Below are 21,009 nucleotides of genomic sequence, written 5' to 3'. Positions count from 1 at the left end.
TTTTCTTGATATGCTCATGAAATAGCTTCAGACAATTCACATTATTTATTAAAATGTGTTAGCATAAATGTAATTGTAATTAAGTAATTAAAGAGATACCAATGTTCTTTTCCTAATTAACCAAAATAATCATTGAAAGATTCTTAGATTCATGTGAAAACATAACAGCTTTTTAACAGTTTGCGTCAATAATTTAAGATCACTTGAATATAATATCTTATATAATTCAATTTTCCTTTACAGCTACTTCTTAAATGATTAAATATTTAGAGAAAAATATGTTTATAGAAATATCATCTTCATGTTTTAATAATTTAGTCTTTTTCTTAATTTCTAGGAAGGCCAAGACCATTAAAACAGGCCCAACAAGGTGGCTTCCAGGTCTGTTTGCTAAGAGGCAGAAACTATGAAAATGATTATTAAATGCAAAGATTATAATTAGCAAGAAATCTTCCAGTGGTTAAAAGGAGACAAATCACTCAGACTGAAATAGGCTAATAGGGCTTCAGAAATTATATGCTTAGTAATTATTTCTTGCAAAAAAGGGTTTTACCAAACCACTAAATGCTCAAGCCATACATATCAACATCAGTTGGAAGCTAATGTGATGTTTCCTATTGTAAAATTATTCTCCAACTTAAGACACTTTTCAGAAGAGTTCATGATTTTATTTGTGTAGATATCTTCATAGAAACAACAAATGAATATAGTATAACCAGCAAGTAATAATAATAATAGATTCATTTTATTACTTTTGACTATGGTTTTTGTTCTCAAAAATAACAATTACTTCATGAAATTAGCTGGGTTTAAAGATATCTCTAGAGATTCTAATGGATCAAAATATACAGTCTATTCTATTAAAGTTATTTGATATAGTCTATCTAAAAAATTATCATAGCACTGAAGAAATAGTAAATATTCAAGCAACTTTAATTTCCCACTTATATCCTCCCTGACCAAAAAAAAAAAAGGAAAAAAATGGAAAATAAAATAAAACTTTTTAGGAAGAGTTCCATAGTTGGTTTCACTGTTATTGTTGAGAAGCACGGAAACGTGAAAAAAATTTAAAACTGAACTAAAAATATCATTATAATAACAAAATATAAAATAAAACTAAACTAGACAAATTTAAATGAGTTCACATTTATTTTCTTTAAACTTTAATGAAACGCTATTTCAACACAATTGAGTCACCTCTGACTCCTTGTTGGCATCAGCCTAGAACACAAAATATTTATACAAAGTATTTGTTGGCTTACACACCAAATATATATATTGTTGTCTTGGGTAATATAAAATAAACACATGCATTTATTTACCTGATAACATTTCAACTGAAATAAGAAACCCTTTAAAACCCTGAATGTACTTTGCCAAAAATGATGCAAAGTATGAATAACATATGTTTGTTTGTGTAAGTAGGCTTGGTTTAGGATCTGGTCCAAAAATTTAAAAAGATAATTTGAATTTAATGAAACAATTAGCTTTCACATTTAGCAGGTAAATACAAAATTGCTAAGGTTTAGAGAAAGCTTGCAAATAAAAATTATAAATCCATTGATAGTTTACTTGGAAATATTGAAGTGTTATGTGTATAAAAACCACATGTCAAATAAAGTAATCTGGAGAGCTCCTCTGGAAATAGAGATAGTCAACTAATGGTAGAGAAAAGACATGTAGAAAGAAAGAAGAAAAAGCAGCTCTTTAATTCTGTACTTCACTTATCCTTTTGTATAACATAGTGCCCGCCCAAGGGCCTTTGCTTGCCATTACCTTATCAAGTGATTGAGATACATATTAGAATTGTAAGTCTGGGGTTGCTATTTAAAAGTCATTTTATTTAGTTTACCACTACAGCCATAGACTCATGGAGAAAGAAAAATCTCAAGGGATAAAAATTATATCTCAAATTTTATAGGATTTTATACAAAGTACTTTCAAAATTATTAACTTACTTTAGTCTTCACAGAGTTTGGAAGGGCAAATATACAAAGGGGTATTACTTGGTTTGAATTGAAAATATTTAAGGTTAATAAAAACGTAATTACTGCACTAATACAGACAATTGTCCTTGTCTGGCCTGCAGATCATCCCTCAAAAAGATCCAAATGAATATTTTCTGAGAAAGAAGAGAAGTTACACTATTCACTACATATACAAAAAGCCAACAAAAGCTTGTTTTCAAATTGAGAGGCTCTGATCTTTATTGTTCTCAATGTGTATTGTTTCAGGGATATCAAGAAAAAATACAATTATTAGGGATATCTCTCTTTTGGGAACATTGCAGCAAATATTCCCAAGGGAAAGAAAATACAAAACTATTTGCTTCAATTTATATATTTTTAAAAGCTTTTAGTTAATACATGATACATGTCAATTGTCAGTGGGTAATGAAAACACAAAATAGTAATCTTCTCAAACCTAATTCTTATCTTTCTGAATTTTGTCAGTGGGTGAGAGAAGTAGAAGTTCAGAGAAGTTATCTGGAGTGTTGTATTTTGGCTATGTCAAAATGATGGCTCTAGGTTGATTTTGTGATTTTCTTTTGCTTGTATGCAAAGATTTAGAGGCTATCCTTTAAAGAGTTATTCCAATTTCTTCATATATCACAACCATTTTGTTAATGAGCCAACTCTAGAATATGTATGTGTGTGGTGGCAAGGAGAATAGAGACATAATTGCGATTGCAGAAGAAATTCCACAGATGTCATTAAATTTCACAAGACAGAAGCATATCCAGAAATAGAAAATGATTACATGCATGGTGTGTAATAATGGGGAAAAGGACAAATCTTTTATTTTGTAGTGACTGCACCCTTGTTACAAATCTCCTGTTTTGTAGTAGTGAGTATACCTTGTTCTCTGACCAATTCTATTTCCCCTGGCTCTTCCTACTGTATTCCACATCTAAGCAATACTGCAGGAGAATTAAATCACTGAAGTATCTAGCAAACTGTTTATTTAGAAACTTGATTGCTAATTCTTACATGGACCAGAAAGGAAGCAGAAATAGTATCTGCATCTCCCTTAAATATATAGGAGTATTTATAATTCCATATATGAAATAATCAAAATCTCTGCATACTTACCAGGGCCTATATTTTTATAGACCTCCCAAAGATTTCTCCCGCTTTTTCTGGGAATCTACAAATGACTTCTTATATGAAATCTAAAGCCAGTCACCTTGGCTTTCCTACCCTTCGTTTCTTATTTCGGCTTCAATCAAAGGGACAGGCAACACACCTTTCCCCTGATGTTGCTTATAGCACAGGGAAATTTTATGTGAATCTGAATTATGTAACTGAAAAAGTATGTGGAAAAAAAACAATATGCAAAATTTGAAATAGAGTATGTTCAAAAAAGGGGACTCTCCCACAGACAATGTAATATTAGAGATTTAATTTATTTTTGTTCAGTCTTGTAATATCAGATACTGAAGGATTTTTCTTATGCTACAAATATTTCTGTGTAGATGGATATCTTTTCCTAAAATTCTCATGAAACACTTTGCAGTGGTATCTTTCTATTCATGACTTTGTTAGCCTGCTTTCCATGTTCTATCTGGTCACAGAAAATATTCTAATTGCAGCTTCTAAAGCATTAGGAGAAAGCTTAATCTAAGGAATAAAACTTCTTTCTAGGCTTAAGGAAGAATGGATGCTTGATCTCTCCTAGACAAAAACAAGACTTTTTAAGGCACTTTTGTTAGTTTGTGCTATTTATCAGACACCATGCTAATCAACTAGCATACATTAGTAATATTCACAATCCCTGCAGGATGATCATACTCATATCATTTTTCTTTTATAAAAGATAAAAGTGAAGATTAGAGATCTTAAACAACTTGCCTTATTGTAAGCAACTATTAAATAATAAAGCTACATTCTGAACCCACGCTGTCCAAAGTCCTTTTTATTCTAACATCCAGCATCTTTGGATATAGTTGCCCACTACAAAGTGTGCCTGGGTGAAGGGGCTAATAGAACTGAAATCCAGGCTCTATTCCTCTTGCTACCACTTGTGCCTTGGTATAGGAGATACATTTGCTTCAAGAAAATGGGAAGCTTTTTCCCTAATTCACACACAAATACTGTACAGGATGGTGGATTTCCTAATAAGGTGCTACTTCCACTAATCTAAAAAGGATCCCTACTCTGCTCATTGTGAATACAGGAACTTAAATTATAATTTGCCCATGGAAATCAATCAGAATTGCCATATTATATTGTTATCTGAAACTATTATCAATTATTATCTTATAAAGATAAGAACTGACTAAATGTCTAGAATAAGAACTACATGTATTTTATTCATATTTTAACTGAGGTATAATGAATATACGATAAGCTGAAAATAAATGCATCCGGTCTTCCCTAAAAAATATCTAATATCTAATATCTAAAATAGTTCCAAAATATCTAAAAGCCTTGTGTTCATTTAAAGGAGCATTGGTTGTAGTGTGTGCATGGAGGGGGAACAGATGGATGAACTGACCCAATGGCTCCCAACCTGAGAAAACTGAATGAATGTTCAATGGTGTGCTTATAGACCACATTAACTTCTTGGCAAGTGCTGTTGCTGCTCATGTAGGTGGTCCACTGATGAATATGAATGTGCTGAATATGATTTAGACAAGGAGCAATAGGTGTTCAAGTGAGCTGGAGAGGAGCCCAGAAGGTATGCTGTTTATCTTCTAGGAACATTTATTTTCTCCAAAACATATAACTTGAATTAATAAAGTAGATTTAGATGTGAATAAAGGAAACTGAATCCCTGCGACTCTCTAAGAATAACCAAAAGATCTGTGGATATAACTCCTAGCATAAGAAAAAGATTAGAGCACAAATAACGGTTTTTATCATATTACTAAGAAGTACTGGTCTAGATCTGGCTGCAAAGCAGATATCTGCCTGCAGTTATATCCTGAGGCTTCTAGTAACTATCATTTTGATGAGGTCTTTAGATATAGACAAAGTTCGTTAGAATGATGTAAGAAGAAGATTTCTTAAGTAATCTGAAATTACAAGACTTTGGTTATATTCTCTGGTCTAAAACCTGAAGATAATTTATTAAAACAAAACAAAACAAAAACAAAAAACCTCTATTGACTTTATCAACTTATGACTCTGTCACAAAATCTCACCTGAGAAAAGACTGTGGTTCAGGTTGTAGGAAATCATCGGTGGAATCTTTTTCCTGACCACTTTAAGTCTGGTCTCCAGCATGCCTTTGGAACAAATTTTGCATGTACTCATACATTAAGCATCCTTTTAGGATGATAGACAGAGGCCAGGTATTTAAGTATACATTTGGAGGTTTGAGAGATAGCTTTGATTTCACAGAACTAAAAAGTCCTCTGATTCTTTTACAGATTGATTTTCTTACTACCCAATATCTACTGAAAAATCCAACTGTACTAAGAGTGCTAAATAGACCCTTAAGAATAGAATAGAAGTGCTAAGCATATAATATTCATATACATATGTGCCCATTTCTACATTTGGGTTTCTTTGTTTTATTCTTATCTGGTGTCAGTGAATATTATGAAGGTTCTTTTCTCTCAGAGGAAACTATTTGTGACTTCAGTCTATTATCCCCTTATTCTCTACAAACCGGATCCAATGCCTGCCCCAAATAAATGTGGATCCTATGAGAAATCATTTTGGAATCCTATGGACTACCGTGTAATGCTGATATCTCTGTCTTGTCTTTATTCTACCCAGTTGTGACAGTCTTGCTTACAAAATGGTAATCTTCCAAAACCTAATTCTTATCTTTCTGATTTAACTTGTATATATGACCTTTGTTACCAATGTATTAGAACATACTGTATTCTTGATGTAACAGTTGCTATCTTTTAAAGTAAGGAGTATAATTGAGAAAAAATGATAGTGGTTATCTTGGGGAGGGGAAATAAACTGGTGAAGATGACCAGTTTAGCATCTCCATCTAAAGGAAAGTAATTTAGAGGTTAGGGGAGGAAAAAGGAACATAAGATTCTTGAAGAACAATCAATTTTTACAAATTACTTTTAATATATTAACACAATATAAATTAGAAAAATTATATACATGATAGCGATAAACAGAAAAATGTCATTCATATTACAAAATACCTCCTAGTCCCAGCCCTACCTTAATTGTCAATTATTATCCATTTATTCAAAAATACTTAATGAGGTCTAACTTAAATTTGATAAAATACACATTTTAAGTGCAGATTTTGATGAGTTTAGAAAAATATGTATTACTATGTAATCACCACCCCCAATCAAAATATAAGAGATTTCCATCACTGCAGAAAGTTGCCTCCTACCTCTTTGTAATCAATCAACCTCAACCAAATAAGAATCTAATTGTTATCAGTAAAAATTCATTTTGCTTACTCAGGAAGTTTATATAAATGAAATCATAAAGTATGTACTTTCGGTGTCTGGTTCTGTTTACTCAACATGTTGTTTTTGAAATCCATCCATCCATATTATGTGTATCAGTTGCTCTTTTCATTTTCATGATTGAGTAAAATTCCATTTCATTAGTAAATCATAAGTTGTTTATCCATTTACCTGTTGATGGATATTTGGGTTGTTTCTAGATAGAGATTACTACAAATAATACTGCTATTAAAGTTTTTATATAGACATACGCTTTCATTTCTGTTGGATAATTATCTAGAAGTGGTATTGCCAGGTTACTTGGTAAGTGCATTTTTAAGTTAATGAGAAACTGACACGGTTTTTTCAAAAAAGTAATCCCATTTTACATAACTAGCCATAATGTTTGATAGTTTCAGTCACTCTATATCTTCATCAACACTTGGTATTGTCAGTTTTTTTGTTTTTGTTTTTTTAACTTTAGCCATTATAATGTGTGTATAGTGTTATCTCATTGTGGTTCAAATTTTATTTCTCTGATAACTAATGATGGCAACCAGCTTTTATACAATTATTGGTCAATTGTATGTTTGCTTTATTACTGAGTTTTAAGAATTTTTTATATACTCTGAATTTGAGTCTTTTGTTATATACATGTATTTCAAATATTTTCTTCTAGTCTGTGGCTTGCCTTTTATTAATGATCTTTTAAAGATCAAAAAGGTTGTAGTTATAGTGACATCAGATATATTATTTTTTAATGAGTAGTACTTTGTTTACCTTCTAAAAAATCTCTGCATATTCCAAATTTGAAAAGATTTTTTCTTATATTTTCTTCTAAAATTTTACAGTTTTACTTTCTTATATTTACATCCACAATTGATTTTAAACTAATTTTGTGAGTCATGTAATGTATTGTTTAAGATTGTTTAAAAATATTAATATTCTGTTCTAGCACAATTTGTTCAGAGGACTATCATTTACCCAGTGGATTATGCTGGTGACTTCGAAAGCCTCAAATGATCATATATGTATCATATATGTGAACAGAGAGATCTATTTCTGGATTCCCTATCCTGTCTCAATGATCTATGTGTTTATCTTTTAACAAAATCCACACTACCTTAATTACTGTGACTTTACAATAAGCATTAAAATCAATTAGTTTGAGTCCTCCAACATTGTTCTCCCCTAATATCTAACATAGGTCTACCTATTGTTGAATCTTAGTTTTTAAATAAAATTTAGAGTAAACTTTTCAATTAAAAAAAACATGTTGGAAGTTTTATTAGGATTGCATTGAACCTATAGATCAATCTGGAGAGAATAAGCATCAAAATAATATTCATTTTTCCAATCAATGAATATGGTATATTTCTCCATTTATTTAAGTCTTGCTTCATTTCCCTCAGCAGTATTTTGTATTTTTCAGCTTATGTCTTGTACCTACTTTATTAAAATTTACTCACATTTTGATATTGGAAATTATATTTTCTACATTTCAATTTCAAAATTTTTGTAACTATGATACAGAAATTAGATGATTTTACATACTGACTTTGTATCCTCTCCTATTGCTACATTAGCTTATTAATTTAAGCCAATTTTCCTATAGATTTTTTAGGATTGTCTAGAAAAACAACAATATGATCCATAAGTAGAAGTAGTTTTACTTCTTCCTTTCTGATTCATAGGTATTTTATTTACTTTTCTTGTGTTATTTTAGTGATAAGGACCTGTAGTATAATATTTGTGACTGGTGAAAGTGAGTATTTTTGTGTTGCTCCTAATCTTAGAATAAGCTTGTTTGATCGGCATATTATCTATCTTGGTGAACATTAAATAATGTATAGATTACAACTTTGTGCATAATGATCTATAAATATCAATTTGTTTGATCTGCCTGATAGTATGGTTCAGATCTTCTAAAACATTGGTAATTTTCTGGATACATATTCTATCAATAATTCAAAGATAGATGTTAAAATCTTCAACTACAATTATGGAATAGTTTATTTCTCCTGGTATTTTTTTATTTATGAATTTTAAAGCTCTATTATTAGAGACATATATTTAGAACTAGTTTGTCTACCCTATAAATTCCTCTTTTATTATTATTAAGTGCCCCACTTTAACACATATTTTTTTCTATTTGTTGAAGTGTATTTTGTCTGCTAATAATATAGCCATGTCAGCTTTCTTATGTCTGTTGTTTGCATGTTAGTGTATTCCTCGATCCTTTTCCTTTCAGCTTCTTTGTAGCATTATATTTAACTTGTGTTTGTTGTAGACAGCAGCGTGCCTCTTGTAGCTAGCTTTTTTTAAATGGAGTCCTATGATTTCAGACAACTAACTGGACTCTTAAGTTCATTAATATTTAATGTAAGTAATGATATAATTGAGTTAAAATCTATCATCTTGCTCTTTATTTTCTTGCCCCATCAATGATTTTTTTTGTTTATCTGTTGCTCTTTTCTTGTGACATTTTGAGTAAACAAATATATTTTAGTTCTTTCGCTACACTGTTTAAAAAGTCTTTTTAGAAGTTTCTTTATAGCTAAAATTATACAACTTTATCGATTTTATTTAGAGTTAATATATCTCACTTCACACTTCATGCTTCTGTGAGATCCCTATTCACTTCTCACTTCCCACTTCAAAAATGTTATAAATTTATAATAGTTCAAATTAATCTCATTATTTGCACTATTGCTGTGATATTTTAGTTCAAAATATGTTATAAGGTCTAACATACAATGTTATTACTTGTGTGAAAAAACAAGGATTGGCTGACTTCTTAAAGGGTTGAATAGTAAATATTTTAAGTTTATGAGTTAATTGGTTGCTATTACAGTTGTAGCATGAAAGCAGCCATGGACAATACATAAATGAATGGGGAAGCTGTGCTCCAATTAACCCTTATTTACAAAAACAGTTGGTGGGTGCCCAAGCTGTAATTTGCTGACCATTGTTTGTATAGCTGTTTATTAGGGAAATTATAAAAAAAAAAGAAACAAAGTCTTTTATCTTTATCCACTTATTTACTGGATATGATCTTCTTTTCCTTTTTTCCCCAGTTTTATTTAGGTATAATCAGTATACCCAAAGCTGCACATAATTAATGTATATAATCTGGTAAGTTTGGATATATGTGAACCTCATTTTACCATCTCCACTATCCAGATAATAAACATATCTATCACCTTCAAAAGTTTCCTTGTATTCGTGTTCGTGTGTGTGTGTGTGTGTGTGTGTCATGAGCCCAGATATAAAGTTACTCATATATGGTCAAATGATCTTCATCACAGGTGTCAAAAATATACAGAAAAAGAACGGTCTCTTCAATAAATGGTATTGAGAAAACTGGATATCAACATTCAAAAGACTAAAACTGGACCCTCATTTTTCTCCATATACAAAAATTAACTCAAGTGGATTAAAGATTTGAGCATAAGAGAGACCTTTATATAATAAATCTTTCTGGAAAGAAGCAGAATACACTTCCATTAATGCCCAGCTGAAGAAATAGCCCATTAAACACCATGAACAACCAAGGTGGCAAGGCATCCCAGAAAGAAAGAGAAAAATCTCCAGAAAATAAGCTTACAGACATAGAAATATGCAACTTAAATGACAGAGAATTCAGGATGGTACTTCTGAAAAAACTCAGTGAGATCCCAAATGAATCATAACAACAATATCAGAAATTGAAACAACAACTAGATGAGAAGAATGAGTTCTTCAGCAAGGAGATTGAAACCCTCAAAAAGAACAGAGTAGATCTTCCAGAGATACATAAATAAATAAATAAAAAGAACACACTGCAAAAGTTGAAAAATGAAATAGCAAGCTTGGGAAACAGAGTCGACCAAATGGAGGAAAGGATCAGTGATATCAAAGAAATCTAGAAATAAATCAGAAGGAAGAAGAGAGAAACCGAAGAACGAAAAATAATGAAAGAGAAATACAAGAACTAACTGATACCATCAGGAGAGGAAATATAAGAATAATGGACATTATTGAAGGTGGAGAAAAGGAGCAGGGACTAGAAGGCATTTTCAGACAAACAGATGATGAGAATTTCCCAAATCTGAGGAATGCTCTGGAGCTTGGAATTCATGAAGTCAATAGAACACCCAATCATCTCAACCCAAAAAGGCCTTCACCAAGACACATTGTATTAAAATTACCAAAAATCAATGACAAAGACAGAATTCTCAGGGCAGTCAGTGAGAAGAAGAAGGTAGCTTAGAAAGGAAAACTCATTAGATTAACGTTGGACTTCTCAGCCCAAATCTTACAAGCTAGAAAGGAGTACAATCAAATATTCAAAGTATTAAGAGAAAGGAACTACTAGCCAAGAATAATGTATTCAGCTAAGCTCTCCTTTAGATATGAAGGAGAAATAAAGACCTTTCCAGACATACAAATATTGAGAGTATTCTCTACTACGAGGCCTGCATTACAGGAAATACTGAAAGGAGTCAGCTCACCTAAAACAAAATGACAAAAAAAAAAAATACATAATTAAGAGTAAAGTGACTATCAGGCAAATAGAAGTAGAGGAGTGCAATCCTTACTAAGAACAGGGCATTATAAGCTTAAATAATAAGAGAATCGCTATAGCAAGATAGTAATGAACATTCAGCACACATAGGGACAAATTGAGACAAACAATGACTGAAAAGAGGAGGAGCCAATGATCCAAATTCACAAAAGAGAATGGAGATAAGGCATGAGCAGAAGAAAGTGAAAATATATACATATATATATATATGTATATGTATATATATATATAAAAATATATATAAAACTATCATTTACATATTTGTAATGGTAATCACACACAAAAGATTCAGAACTGAAGTATGTAACATAAAACAAGAAAAACCAGAGGGAAAATCCACAAAGCCAACCAAAATAAAGAAAACAGAAGCACAAGGACAAGGAAGCAATGGAAACACCGAGCTACCAATCAGCAAAAAATGAAATGGCTATAAGAAGACCTCCTATTTCAATAATCACCATAAATGTAAATGGAATGAACTCACCAATAAAAAGACACAGAGTTGCAGATTGGATCAAAAAATAAAACCCAACCATATGCTGTCTCCAGGAGACACATCTCAGCTACAAAGACAAATACAGACTCAAAGGGAAATGGTGGAAAATGATATTTCAAGCAAATGGCATTCAGAGAAATACAGGAGTAGTGGTACTAATATCAGATGAATTAGACTTCAAAATAAAAAGGTAAAGAAAGATACTGAGGGACAATTCATAATGATAAAGGCAATCATGCACCAAGAAGACATATCACTTATTAATATCTATGTTCCCAATCAGGAAGACCCAAAATATGTAAAGAATTTACTAACAGAACTAAAGGGAGAAACAGACCAAAACTCTATCGTAGTAGGGGACCTAAATAACCCACTGTCGGATATGGACAGATCATTCAAACAAAAAATCAATAAGGAAATAACTTCCTTAAATGACACATTAGACCAACTGGACATCATTGACATTTATAGAGCCTTCCATGTTAAAACAGCTGCATATACATTCTTCTCTAGTGCATATGGAACATTCTCAAGAATCGACCACAAACTGGGACACAGAAATAGCCTCAACAAATATAAGAGGGTTGAAATCATACCAACCATATTATCTGATCATAGTGCTTTGAAACTAGAGATCAACTGCAGAAAGAAAGCAGGAAGAACCACAAATACATGGAGATGAAACAACATGCTACTGAAGAATAACTGGGTCAGAGAAGAAATAAAAAGAGATCAAGAAATACATAGAAACAAATGATAATGATAGTACAACATATCAAAACTTTTGGGACATGGCAAAAGCGATCATATCTTTACAGGCCTATCTCCGAAAACAAGAACAAGCCCAAATAAACAACCTAACGCTTCATCTTAAAAAACTAGAAAAAGAAGAACAAATGAAGCCTAAAGTTAGCAGAAGGAAAGACATAATCAAAATTAGAGTAGAAATAAATGAAACTGAAAGCAAACAAACAGCAAAAAAAGTAGAAATAGTAAATGCAACAAAGAGCTGGTTCTTTGAGAAGGTTAATAAAATTGACAAATCTTCACTAGATTCACTCATGTAAAAAGAGAAAAAACACAAATAAGCAAAATCAGGGATGAAAGAGGGTAATTACAACAAACATCACAGAAATACAAAGGATCATACAAGAATACTATGAAAAAGTATATAACACCAAATTTAATAACCTAGAAGAAATGGACCAGTACTTAGAAAAATACAGTCTTCCTAGACTGAATCAAGAACTGGAAAATCTAAATAGACCAATCAGCAGTATGGAAATTGAAACAATCATCAAAAACCTACCAAAAGATAAAAGTTTAGGACCTGATGGCTTCACCAGTGAATTCTACCATTCAAAGATTTAATACTTATTCTCCTCATACTCTTCAATTCAAAAATTGAAGAGGAAGCAACACTTCTCAACTCATTTTATGAGACCAATATTACCCTAATACCAAAACCTGGTAAAGATAACACAATAAAAGAAAACTACGGATCAATATCTCTCATGAACACAGATGCAAAAATCCTAAAGAAGATACTAGCGAACCGAATACATCAACATTAAAAAGATTATACACCACGATCAAGTAGGTTTCATCCCAGAGGCACAGGGATGGTTCGACATATGCAAATCAATTAATGTGATATGCCACATAAACAAATTAAAAAAGAATCATATAATCATATCAATAGATACAGAAAAAGCCTTCAACAAGATACAGCATCCATTTATGATCAAAACACTTAAAGAAATTGTATAGAAGGAAAGTACCTTAACATAATGAAGGCCATCTATGACAAACCCTCAGCCAACATTACACTTAATGGTGAAAAACTAAAAACCTTCCCTCTAAGGTCAGGAACAAGGCAAGGCTGTCCACTATAACCACTTTTATTCAATATAACATTGGAGGTCCTAGTGAGTGTAATCATGCAAGAGAAAGATATAAAAGTCATCCAAATAGGAAACAAAGAAGTTAAACTGTCACTATTTGCAGATGACATGATTCTCTATATAGAAAACCCTAAAGACTCCACAAGAACACTACTAGAAACAATAGCAAACACAGTAAAGTTTCTGAATACAAAATGAATGTTCAAAAATCTACAGTGTTCCTATACTCTAATGTGTCAGAAAAAGAAGTGGAAAAAATAATTCCTTTTGCAATTGCAACAAAAATAATAAAATACCTAGGAATAAATTTAATGAAATGTGAGGGAACTATATAATGAAATCTATAAGACCCTATTAAAAGAAATAGAAGAAGATACAAAGAAATGGAAAGATATTCTGTGTTCTTGAATTGGAAAGAATTAACATAGTTAAAAACTAAAGCATTATACAGATTTAGTGCAATCTCCATCAAAATCTCATTGGCATGTTTTTATCAAATAGCACAAAAAATCATCAGATTTGTATGGAAGCACAAAAGATCTCGAATTGCCAAAGCCATCCTGAGAAAAAAGAATGAGGCATCACTCTGCCTGACTTCAAATTATACTACAAAGTGACAGTAATCAAAACGGCATGGTATTGGCAGAAAAACAGACACTTGGACCAGTGATACAGAATTGAGAATCCAGAAGTAAATCCATATTTATATGGGAAAATAATTTTGATAAAAAAGCCAAAAACATACAGCGGAGAAAGGAAAGCCTCTTCAATAAACGGTGCTGGGAAAACTGGAAAGCCACCTGTGAAAGAATGAAACTAGACTGTTGTCTATCACCACACACCAAAATTAACTCAAAATGGATTAAGGACCTGAATATAAGACTTGAAACAATAAAATGCACAGGAGAAAACATAGGAACTAAACTCAAGGACCTTGGTCTTAAAGATTTTATGAATTTGACCTCAAAGAAAAGGGAATTAAAAGCTAAAATAAATGAATGGGACTACGTTAAACTAAAAAGCTACTCCTCAGCAAAAGAAATTGTCAACAAGGTAAAGAGACAACCATCTGAATGGAATAAGGGCCTAATATCCAAAATATACAAAGAACTTATATAACTCAATAACAACAACAAAACAAATGATCCAATCAAAAATGGGCAGAGGACCTGAACAGACACTTATCCATAGAGGACATACAAATGGTCAACAAAATATCAAAAGATGCTCAACATCACTAGCTATTAGGGAAATGCAAATCAAAAACACAATGAGATACCATCTCACATCTGTTAGAATGGATATAATCGACATAACAAGTAACAACAATGTTGGAGAGGATGTGGAGAAAAAGGAACCCTCATACACTGCTGGTGGGATTGCAAATTACTACAGCCATTATGGAAAACAGTATGGAGGTTCCACAAACACTAAGAATTGATCTACCGTATGATCCAGCAAATCTTCTACTGGGTATTTACCCCAAAGACTTGAAAACCTACATCTGAAAAGATATTTGCACACCAATGTTCATAGCAGCATTATTCACAGTGGCCAGGACATGGAAGCAACAGATGATAGATGATTGGCTATAGAAGTGCTGGTACATATATACAGTAGACTATTACTCAGCCACAAGAATAGATGAAATACAGCCATTTGTGACAACATGCATGGACCTCTAGATAATCATGCTAAGCGAAATAAGCCAAACAGAAAAAGTTGAAAATCACATGATATCACTTATATGTGGTATATAAACCTAAAAGCAACAAATGAACAAGACAAGCAAACAGAGACTCATGGACATGGACAATAGACTAGTAGTTATCAGAGGGTAGAGGGGAAGTGGGAGTGGGGAGGTAGGCGGGGCTTAAAGGGTCAAATATGTGGTGTCAGAAAGAAATCTAACCATGGGAGGTGAATACACTGTATAAATATATAATCGACATGACAAGTAACAACAATGTTGGAGAGGATGTGGAGAAAAAGGAACCCTCCTTTTCCATATATATAAGGCATATATATATGCCTTACTGTTAAAGTGTACAGCTGAAACTTATTGGATTTCATTAACCAATGTCACCATAAAATTAATTAATTAATTCATTTAAATAAAATGAAAAAGAAACAGAACAACCTCGTATAAAACAAACAAACAAACAAACAAATAAATAAATAAAAACATGAACAGTGCACTACAAATCAGGATGACCACTGTTCCTGGATACCTTTGCTTATTGTCTTTTGCTTTACAGGACAATATTCTTATAGGCCCTATGACTTCTCAGTGAATTCATCTGCACTCTCCCACCTCCATATTCCCATATACATTGGACACACATGATATAAATGGAGAAAGCAGGTGAGAACTTTTGAGCTTTCCCGGGAGCTAAAATAAATATAGATATGAAGGCTGCTATTTCCTTTTAATTCAATTCTGTACATTTTGATATGTAATAAGATCAAGTCTACTTTGGGGTGGCTAATATTCATTACAAGTGGAAGAGACATGAAGTAAACAGACTGTCTTCCAAGATCTGTTTCGTGGATAGAGAATGTATGCATAAAATATATATATATTGTTGCATGTATCATATTCCCTTTCTTCTGTATACCTTCAAAGGGTTTTAAATTGTGAGATATTCATAAAGATTACTACTTCTCACATGTTTTAGTAGAAATGGCCTTTCAAAGTTTCTTTTAGACATCTGTTTTTATGAAATCATTGGTTTCTTTATATGTCTTCCTAGAGTATATTGTATTTGGAATTCAATCATTTCCCTTTCTCATCTTTAAAACTATCTTAGAGTGAATGTGATGATTTTGAAACAATGAGGTTTACCTGAAGACTGAAGAAAAGTAAGAGTGCACACTAGAAACAAATTAATACATGGGGCTATTTCCTCTTCTTCTACAGGGCAGCTCATAAAAGATTTATTTTTTTTCTGGAACTATCAAAATCTACTTACTGCACTCCATGGATCTGAAATGGAAAAATGGAGCTAGTTTTTCTTCTGGTCTCAGCTTGTCTTCTAGTTCAAAAAATGGGATTTGGATCACGTAATAGAGAGCAAATGAAAATCTTGCAAAGTCAGCAGAGTCTAAACTAGTCTTAAGTTAGAAAACAGTATTACCAAAGAAAATTAGAATGTGTATAAGCCCTAGAAGTTTGAAGAAAGAAATGTAGTTAATTTTATGGGGTAGTTCTATTCTAAAGAAAGGAAGATGCTCCATTTATACCAATATTTAGAAAACAACTGCCTTTGAAAAATTCATAATGATTTGGGATAAAACATATAAACAAGGAATGAAAGTATATTGTGTAATTTAAATTATGTTGTAGAATAATAGAGCACATTCTCTTTTAAAGAACCCTAGTGATAAAAATTAGCAATTGGATCATCATACAAGTAATATTATCCTAGTGACTTTTGGTTTTGTTTTAAAAGTTCACTTTAAGAACCAAAATAGAAAACCTTGTACTTTAACTGAATGTTAGTAAAAGGAATTGTGAAACAAAAAGGTGATAAGATCCAGTAGAGAGGACATTTTTATATTCTTTGCTTAGTCAATTCTATTTTAACTACCTGAATTACATTTCAGGAAGCAAAAATATCTTAAGGTTATTCATATTTAGAGTAATATAAGATCTTATTAATAAGAATTTATATTACCAATGAACAAGTTTTAATCAAATCTGAAAGATTTTAATCATGATTTTTATAATTATTTTTTCAGATTATATACAATGTCCAGTTTCTTCTTTTACTAGCATAAACACTCTAAATATTGTAACTAACTTTATCTAGAACAAAATAATAATGAAAAGGAGCATATCCTTAATGTATACCTAAATGCTGGCTTATAGAAAACACAGATTTACTTTAGTATATAAATTATAAAAATAATTTAAATAAGTACCTAAGATTTAATATAGACTTCATATTTCTTTCAGTACATTAAAAAATGACATAAAAAATATTGCTACTTCTCTCTAATTCATCATTATGCTACAACTCTACTGCTTTCCCTTTGAATATCTGTGAACCTATGATAAGCCAAAGACAAAATGGAGATTCAGCATATATTAAGAGGTAATAAGTAAGCAAAAAAAGAAAGAAAGAAAGAAAGAAAATACTCTTTCTGCAATTAAGAAACCAAAATAAGTGTCAGTTTGCAAAGAATTTTAGACTTGTAGAAGAAAATATGTATTATTTGCAATTTGATCTAAATAAAGCTAGTTAAGATTTGTACTTTATTACTGAAACACTCAAAATAACTGTGACCTCATCGCCAAATATACTCGAGTTCACGTAAACTTGTCTAATTCGATAGACTTGTGAACTACCTTAACTACTAAAATAAACTTGCCTTGAAAATAAATGAGTACAGCTCTAAGTAGAGCAGTCAAGCTGCTCACAGTATGCTCCATCGATTTGCAAAATGCTTTCATTCTTATATTAATATAAGCCTAAGATACGTGGGATCTAAAAAATATATATTTAGCAAAATATTTAGAATCTTACCTGTAACAAGAAAGCTGCATCTCCCGGCTCCAGCTTCATTTATGATGCTACAATTGTAAACCCCATAGTTTTCATTGGAAAGACTCTTGACCGGGTATTCTGTGTACTCTTGAGAGTCAAACTGACCCGTCCGTAACAATTTGTTGCCCAAGCGCCACTCATAGGTCAGTACCCGTATTGGATAGGCTCTCAGAACCCGGCAGCTCATAGTGACACTTCGTTCTTGTCCTTGTCGGATTTCAAGAAATGCTGGTTCCACAGTAGGAGGATCTGCAGAAAAGAGATGTTAAAACAGATAAAATATGTAGATTGCAATAAGCCAATGGCTATTCTTATTGTGAGAAGCTATTTTTAAGAACATATCCAGCAGCAGGAAAGGAATATAAAACGTGGGTGGAGAACATATTTAGGTTCAGAAATTTCAGCTGGGAATGGGAACATGATTTACAGTGTGGGCAGTGAATGAGACTCATCGCTTTTAAAAAAGCATTTACAGGTGAAATTAACGGTTTATTTTCAGCTGCTTCCCAGAAAAGATTGTCTTGACCGTGTTTGGTTTATACTGTTAGCAGCCTGATAATGTTCTGGAAATGAAATGCAGTCTTCAAACTAGCATGAAACTTTGAAGCAGGTAAAGCCATTGATTCAAGTCAGTGAATTCTAATTATTCTGAAGTGAGGCTCAGTCCTCAGGTTTCTGGGTACCCATTATCTAATAAAATAGGTAACACAAATATATGTTTATTTTTTAAATCAGTCGGTCTAAGCTTATTTAACCGCCAGTCATAATATCATCTGTAAATCCAAAGCAAACTTTGCAAATTATACTGCATACAGGTAGATGGATGTGGTTTTAAACTCACTGCAATAGCTCATTCATCTGGCTTAATTATGATTTTTTTCCATATACATACTTAAAACTTGCTACATTAGATATCTAACCTTTTAGTTTTTGATGGGAAGATTTCTAAAAGGTATTACATACTTCTCTCATTATTTAAAGTAGGCAAAACAGAGTCCATTCCTTAATGACTCCCAATGGCCCTAATAAATGACAAATATTTCCAGAATGCTAATAACAGGATTCATTTAATCAAAGAAACTGTATGAGACCACACAAGATTGAACTGCACAACACAATCACATCCTTGATTAAATGTGTATGGCAACCTCTTGAGTTGTGTGGTACAAAATTACAGAACTCTACCTGGCATCCCTTCCATTAAGATTCTAAACAGGTTTTAGGAGTACCATACCAAATGTGCCTTCTGATATTCTTTATGTGTTATTCCATCTACTTTTTATACCATTGCTCTCCCTTCTCATTGGCAATCTGTTGACTAACCCTTCTTGCTTCTTTCAACAAATATCTTTAAACTATCTTCTTAATTCAAGTTTTATTCATAAATTCAAATTTTAACTCTTACTGTATAAAAAAATTTCTGTCTGCATATAGTTTATGATCTAACACAATAGGCAGACATATAAATAGCTAATTTACAAAATTGAAATACAATAAACCATTCTAGTGTAGAAAGTAAAGTGAATAACACTGAAGATTGACCTGAACAGGCATCTCAAGAAAGGTGTGTCTTTCAGAATATACAGAAAATGATCAGGTGGGTAAGCAATAAGAGAGGATATTCCAGGTAGGGGGGTTAGTATGTGCAAAGGTAAGAAAGACATAGAGAGGAGGAGGTGTTCAGAAAAGTATAAATGAATTAGCATAACTGGTGAACAAAAGGTATATAGGGTTTAGGAGGAAGTAAAGATGGAAAGAAAAGCAGAGCCTCTATTCAAGGATCCTCGAATACCATGTTATGAAGTTTGCATTTTATCCTGTTGGCAATGAGGGTCTTTTAAAATTTTTTTAAATGAAGGCTTTATATGATTAGACCAAATTTTTAAAAAGACTGCTCTCCCCCTCCCCCCGATAAAGGTAAAAGGGGTCAAATATTTGGTGAGAGAAGGAAATATAATTCAGTGGTGAACACACAGTGCAATATATATAATACATACTGTTGAATTGTACACTTGAAACTTATTGGATTTTGTTGATCAATGTCACCCAAATGATTTTTAATGAAAAACTAATTTGAAAAAAAAAAAAGTAATAAAAATAAAAAAATAAAAAGACTGCTCTGACAGATAAGAGGAGCATGAACCTCAAAGGGAAGAGTCTATAGTTACTGAAAAAATGGCAAATCATTGGTAAAGGCCTGAACTAAGGCAATATCAGCGGGAACACAATGATACCTTGGACAATGAAGTGGATAATGGCATCAGTGATGAAGTTAAGGAAGAAAAGGAGGAGTAGTTTGGGGTATGGTGACCATGATGAATTTGCGTACCTGTTAGTTACATAGTCAGTATACCTACTAGGCAAGTGTTTCTTCATTTCCAAATATACAGGTTATATTTTATTATTTCTCTTTAAATTTTTTGCTTAACTGAATCAAAGTCAGAAAAAATAGTTTATATTTTCAATCCTCTGAAATTTGTTGAAACTTATTTATAGCCTAATATATAATTAAATTTTGTTCTGTGTGTGCATGCTTCAAAAAAGGAATAGTCCGCAGTTTGGAGTTGTGATGAGAATCTATTGGGTTAGTCTGATAATGGAGTTGTCCAAATCATCTATATAGTTTGGTTTTGTTTTTGCCTCCTTAGTCTACTTGGATTAGGAGAGTGTTAAACTCTTCTAAAAAGGTAATCATTTTTTTTTTTTAATTTCTTCTTGTAGTTCCATCCCTGTTTTGTTTTACATATTTTCAGGCTATGTTATTAAGTACATACAAATTTAAAATTGCTTTATGTTATTGATAAAACTTTTATCATTATAAAATGATCTCTTTTATTTCTATTAATGTTTTATTATTTAAACTTTATTTTGTTTCATGTTGCTAAAGTTACCCTGGTGTTCATTTAGCTATTACTTACATGTAATGTCTTTTCCATCCTTTTAAGTTTTCAGTATCCTTATTTTTACTAGTACCTCTTTTAAATAGCATGTGATTACAATCTATTTTTTCTAGGAATTCTGATGATTTATTTATTTTACTTACCGCTCTTGACACATTATTAGTTTACATTTACTGTAACTACTAATATATTTGAGAACAAATGTACCTTCTTATT

The 21,009-nt window shown here is 31.8% G+C and overlaps 1 protein-coding gene across 3 annotated transcripts in view; it reads right to left on the bottom strand.

The window, feature by feature from the left end:
- The window catches only part of MDGA2 (MAM domain containing glycosylphosphatidylinositol anchor 2), a 772,964-nt gene that overhangs the window by 93,167 nt on the left and 658,788 nt on the right, over positions 1-21,009 (bottom strand). For all 3 annotated transcript variants that reach the window (XM_039856637.1, XM_039856638.1, XM_039856639.1), the window contains one exon: positions 17,873-18,142. In XM_039856637.1, coding sequence (XP_039712571.1) covers positions 17,873-18,142 — 270 coding nt within the window. The remainder of the gene's footprint in view (positions 1-17,872; positions 18,143-21,009) is intronic.

This window comes from Pteropus medius, unplaced genomic scaffold (genome assembly GCF_902729225.1).
Source record: "Pteropus medius unplaced genomic scaffold, Ma_sr-lr_union100, whole genome shotgun sequence".
In the NCBI taxonomy this organism is placed as follows: Eukaryota; Metazoa; Chordata; class Mammalia; order Chiroptera; family Pteropodidae; genus Pteropus; species Pteropus medius.
The sequence above is the reverse complement of the archived record's forward strand: the minus strand, read 5'-3'. Positions and strand labels throughout refer to the sequence as shown.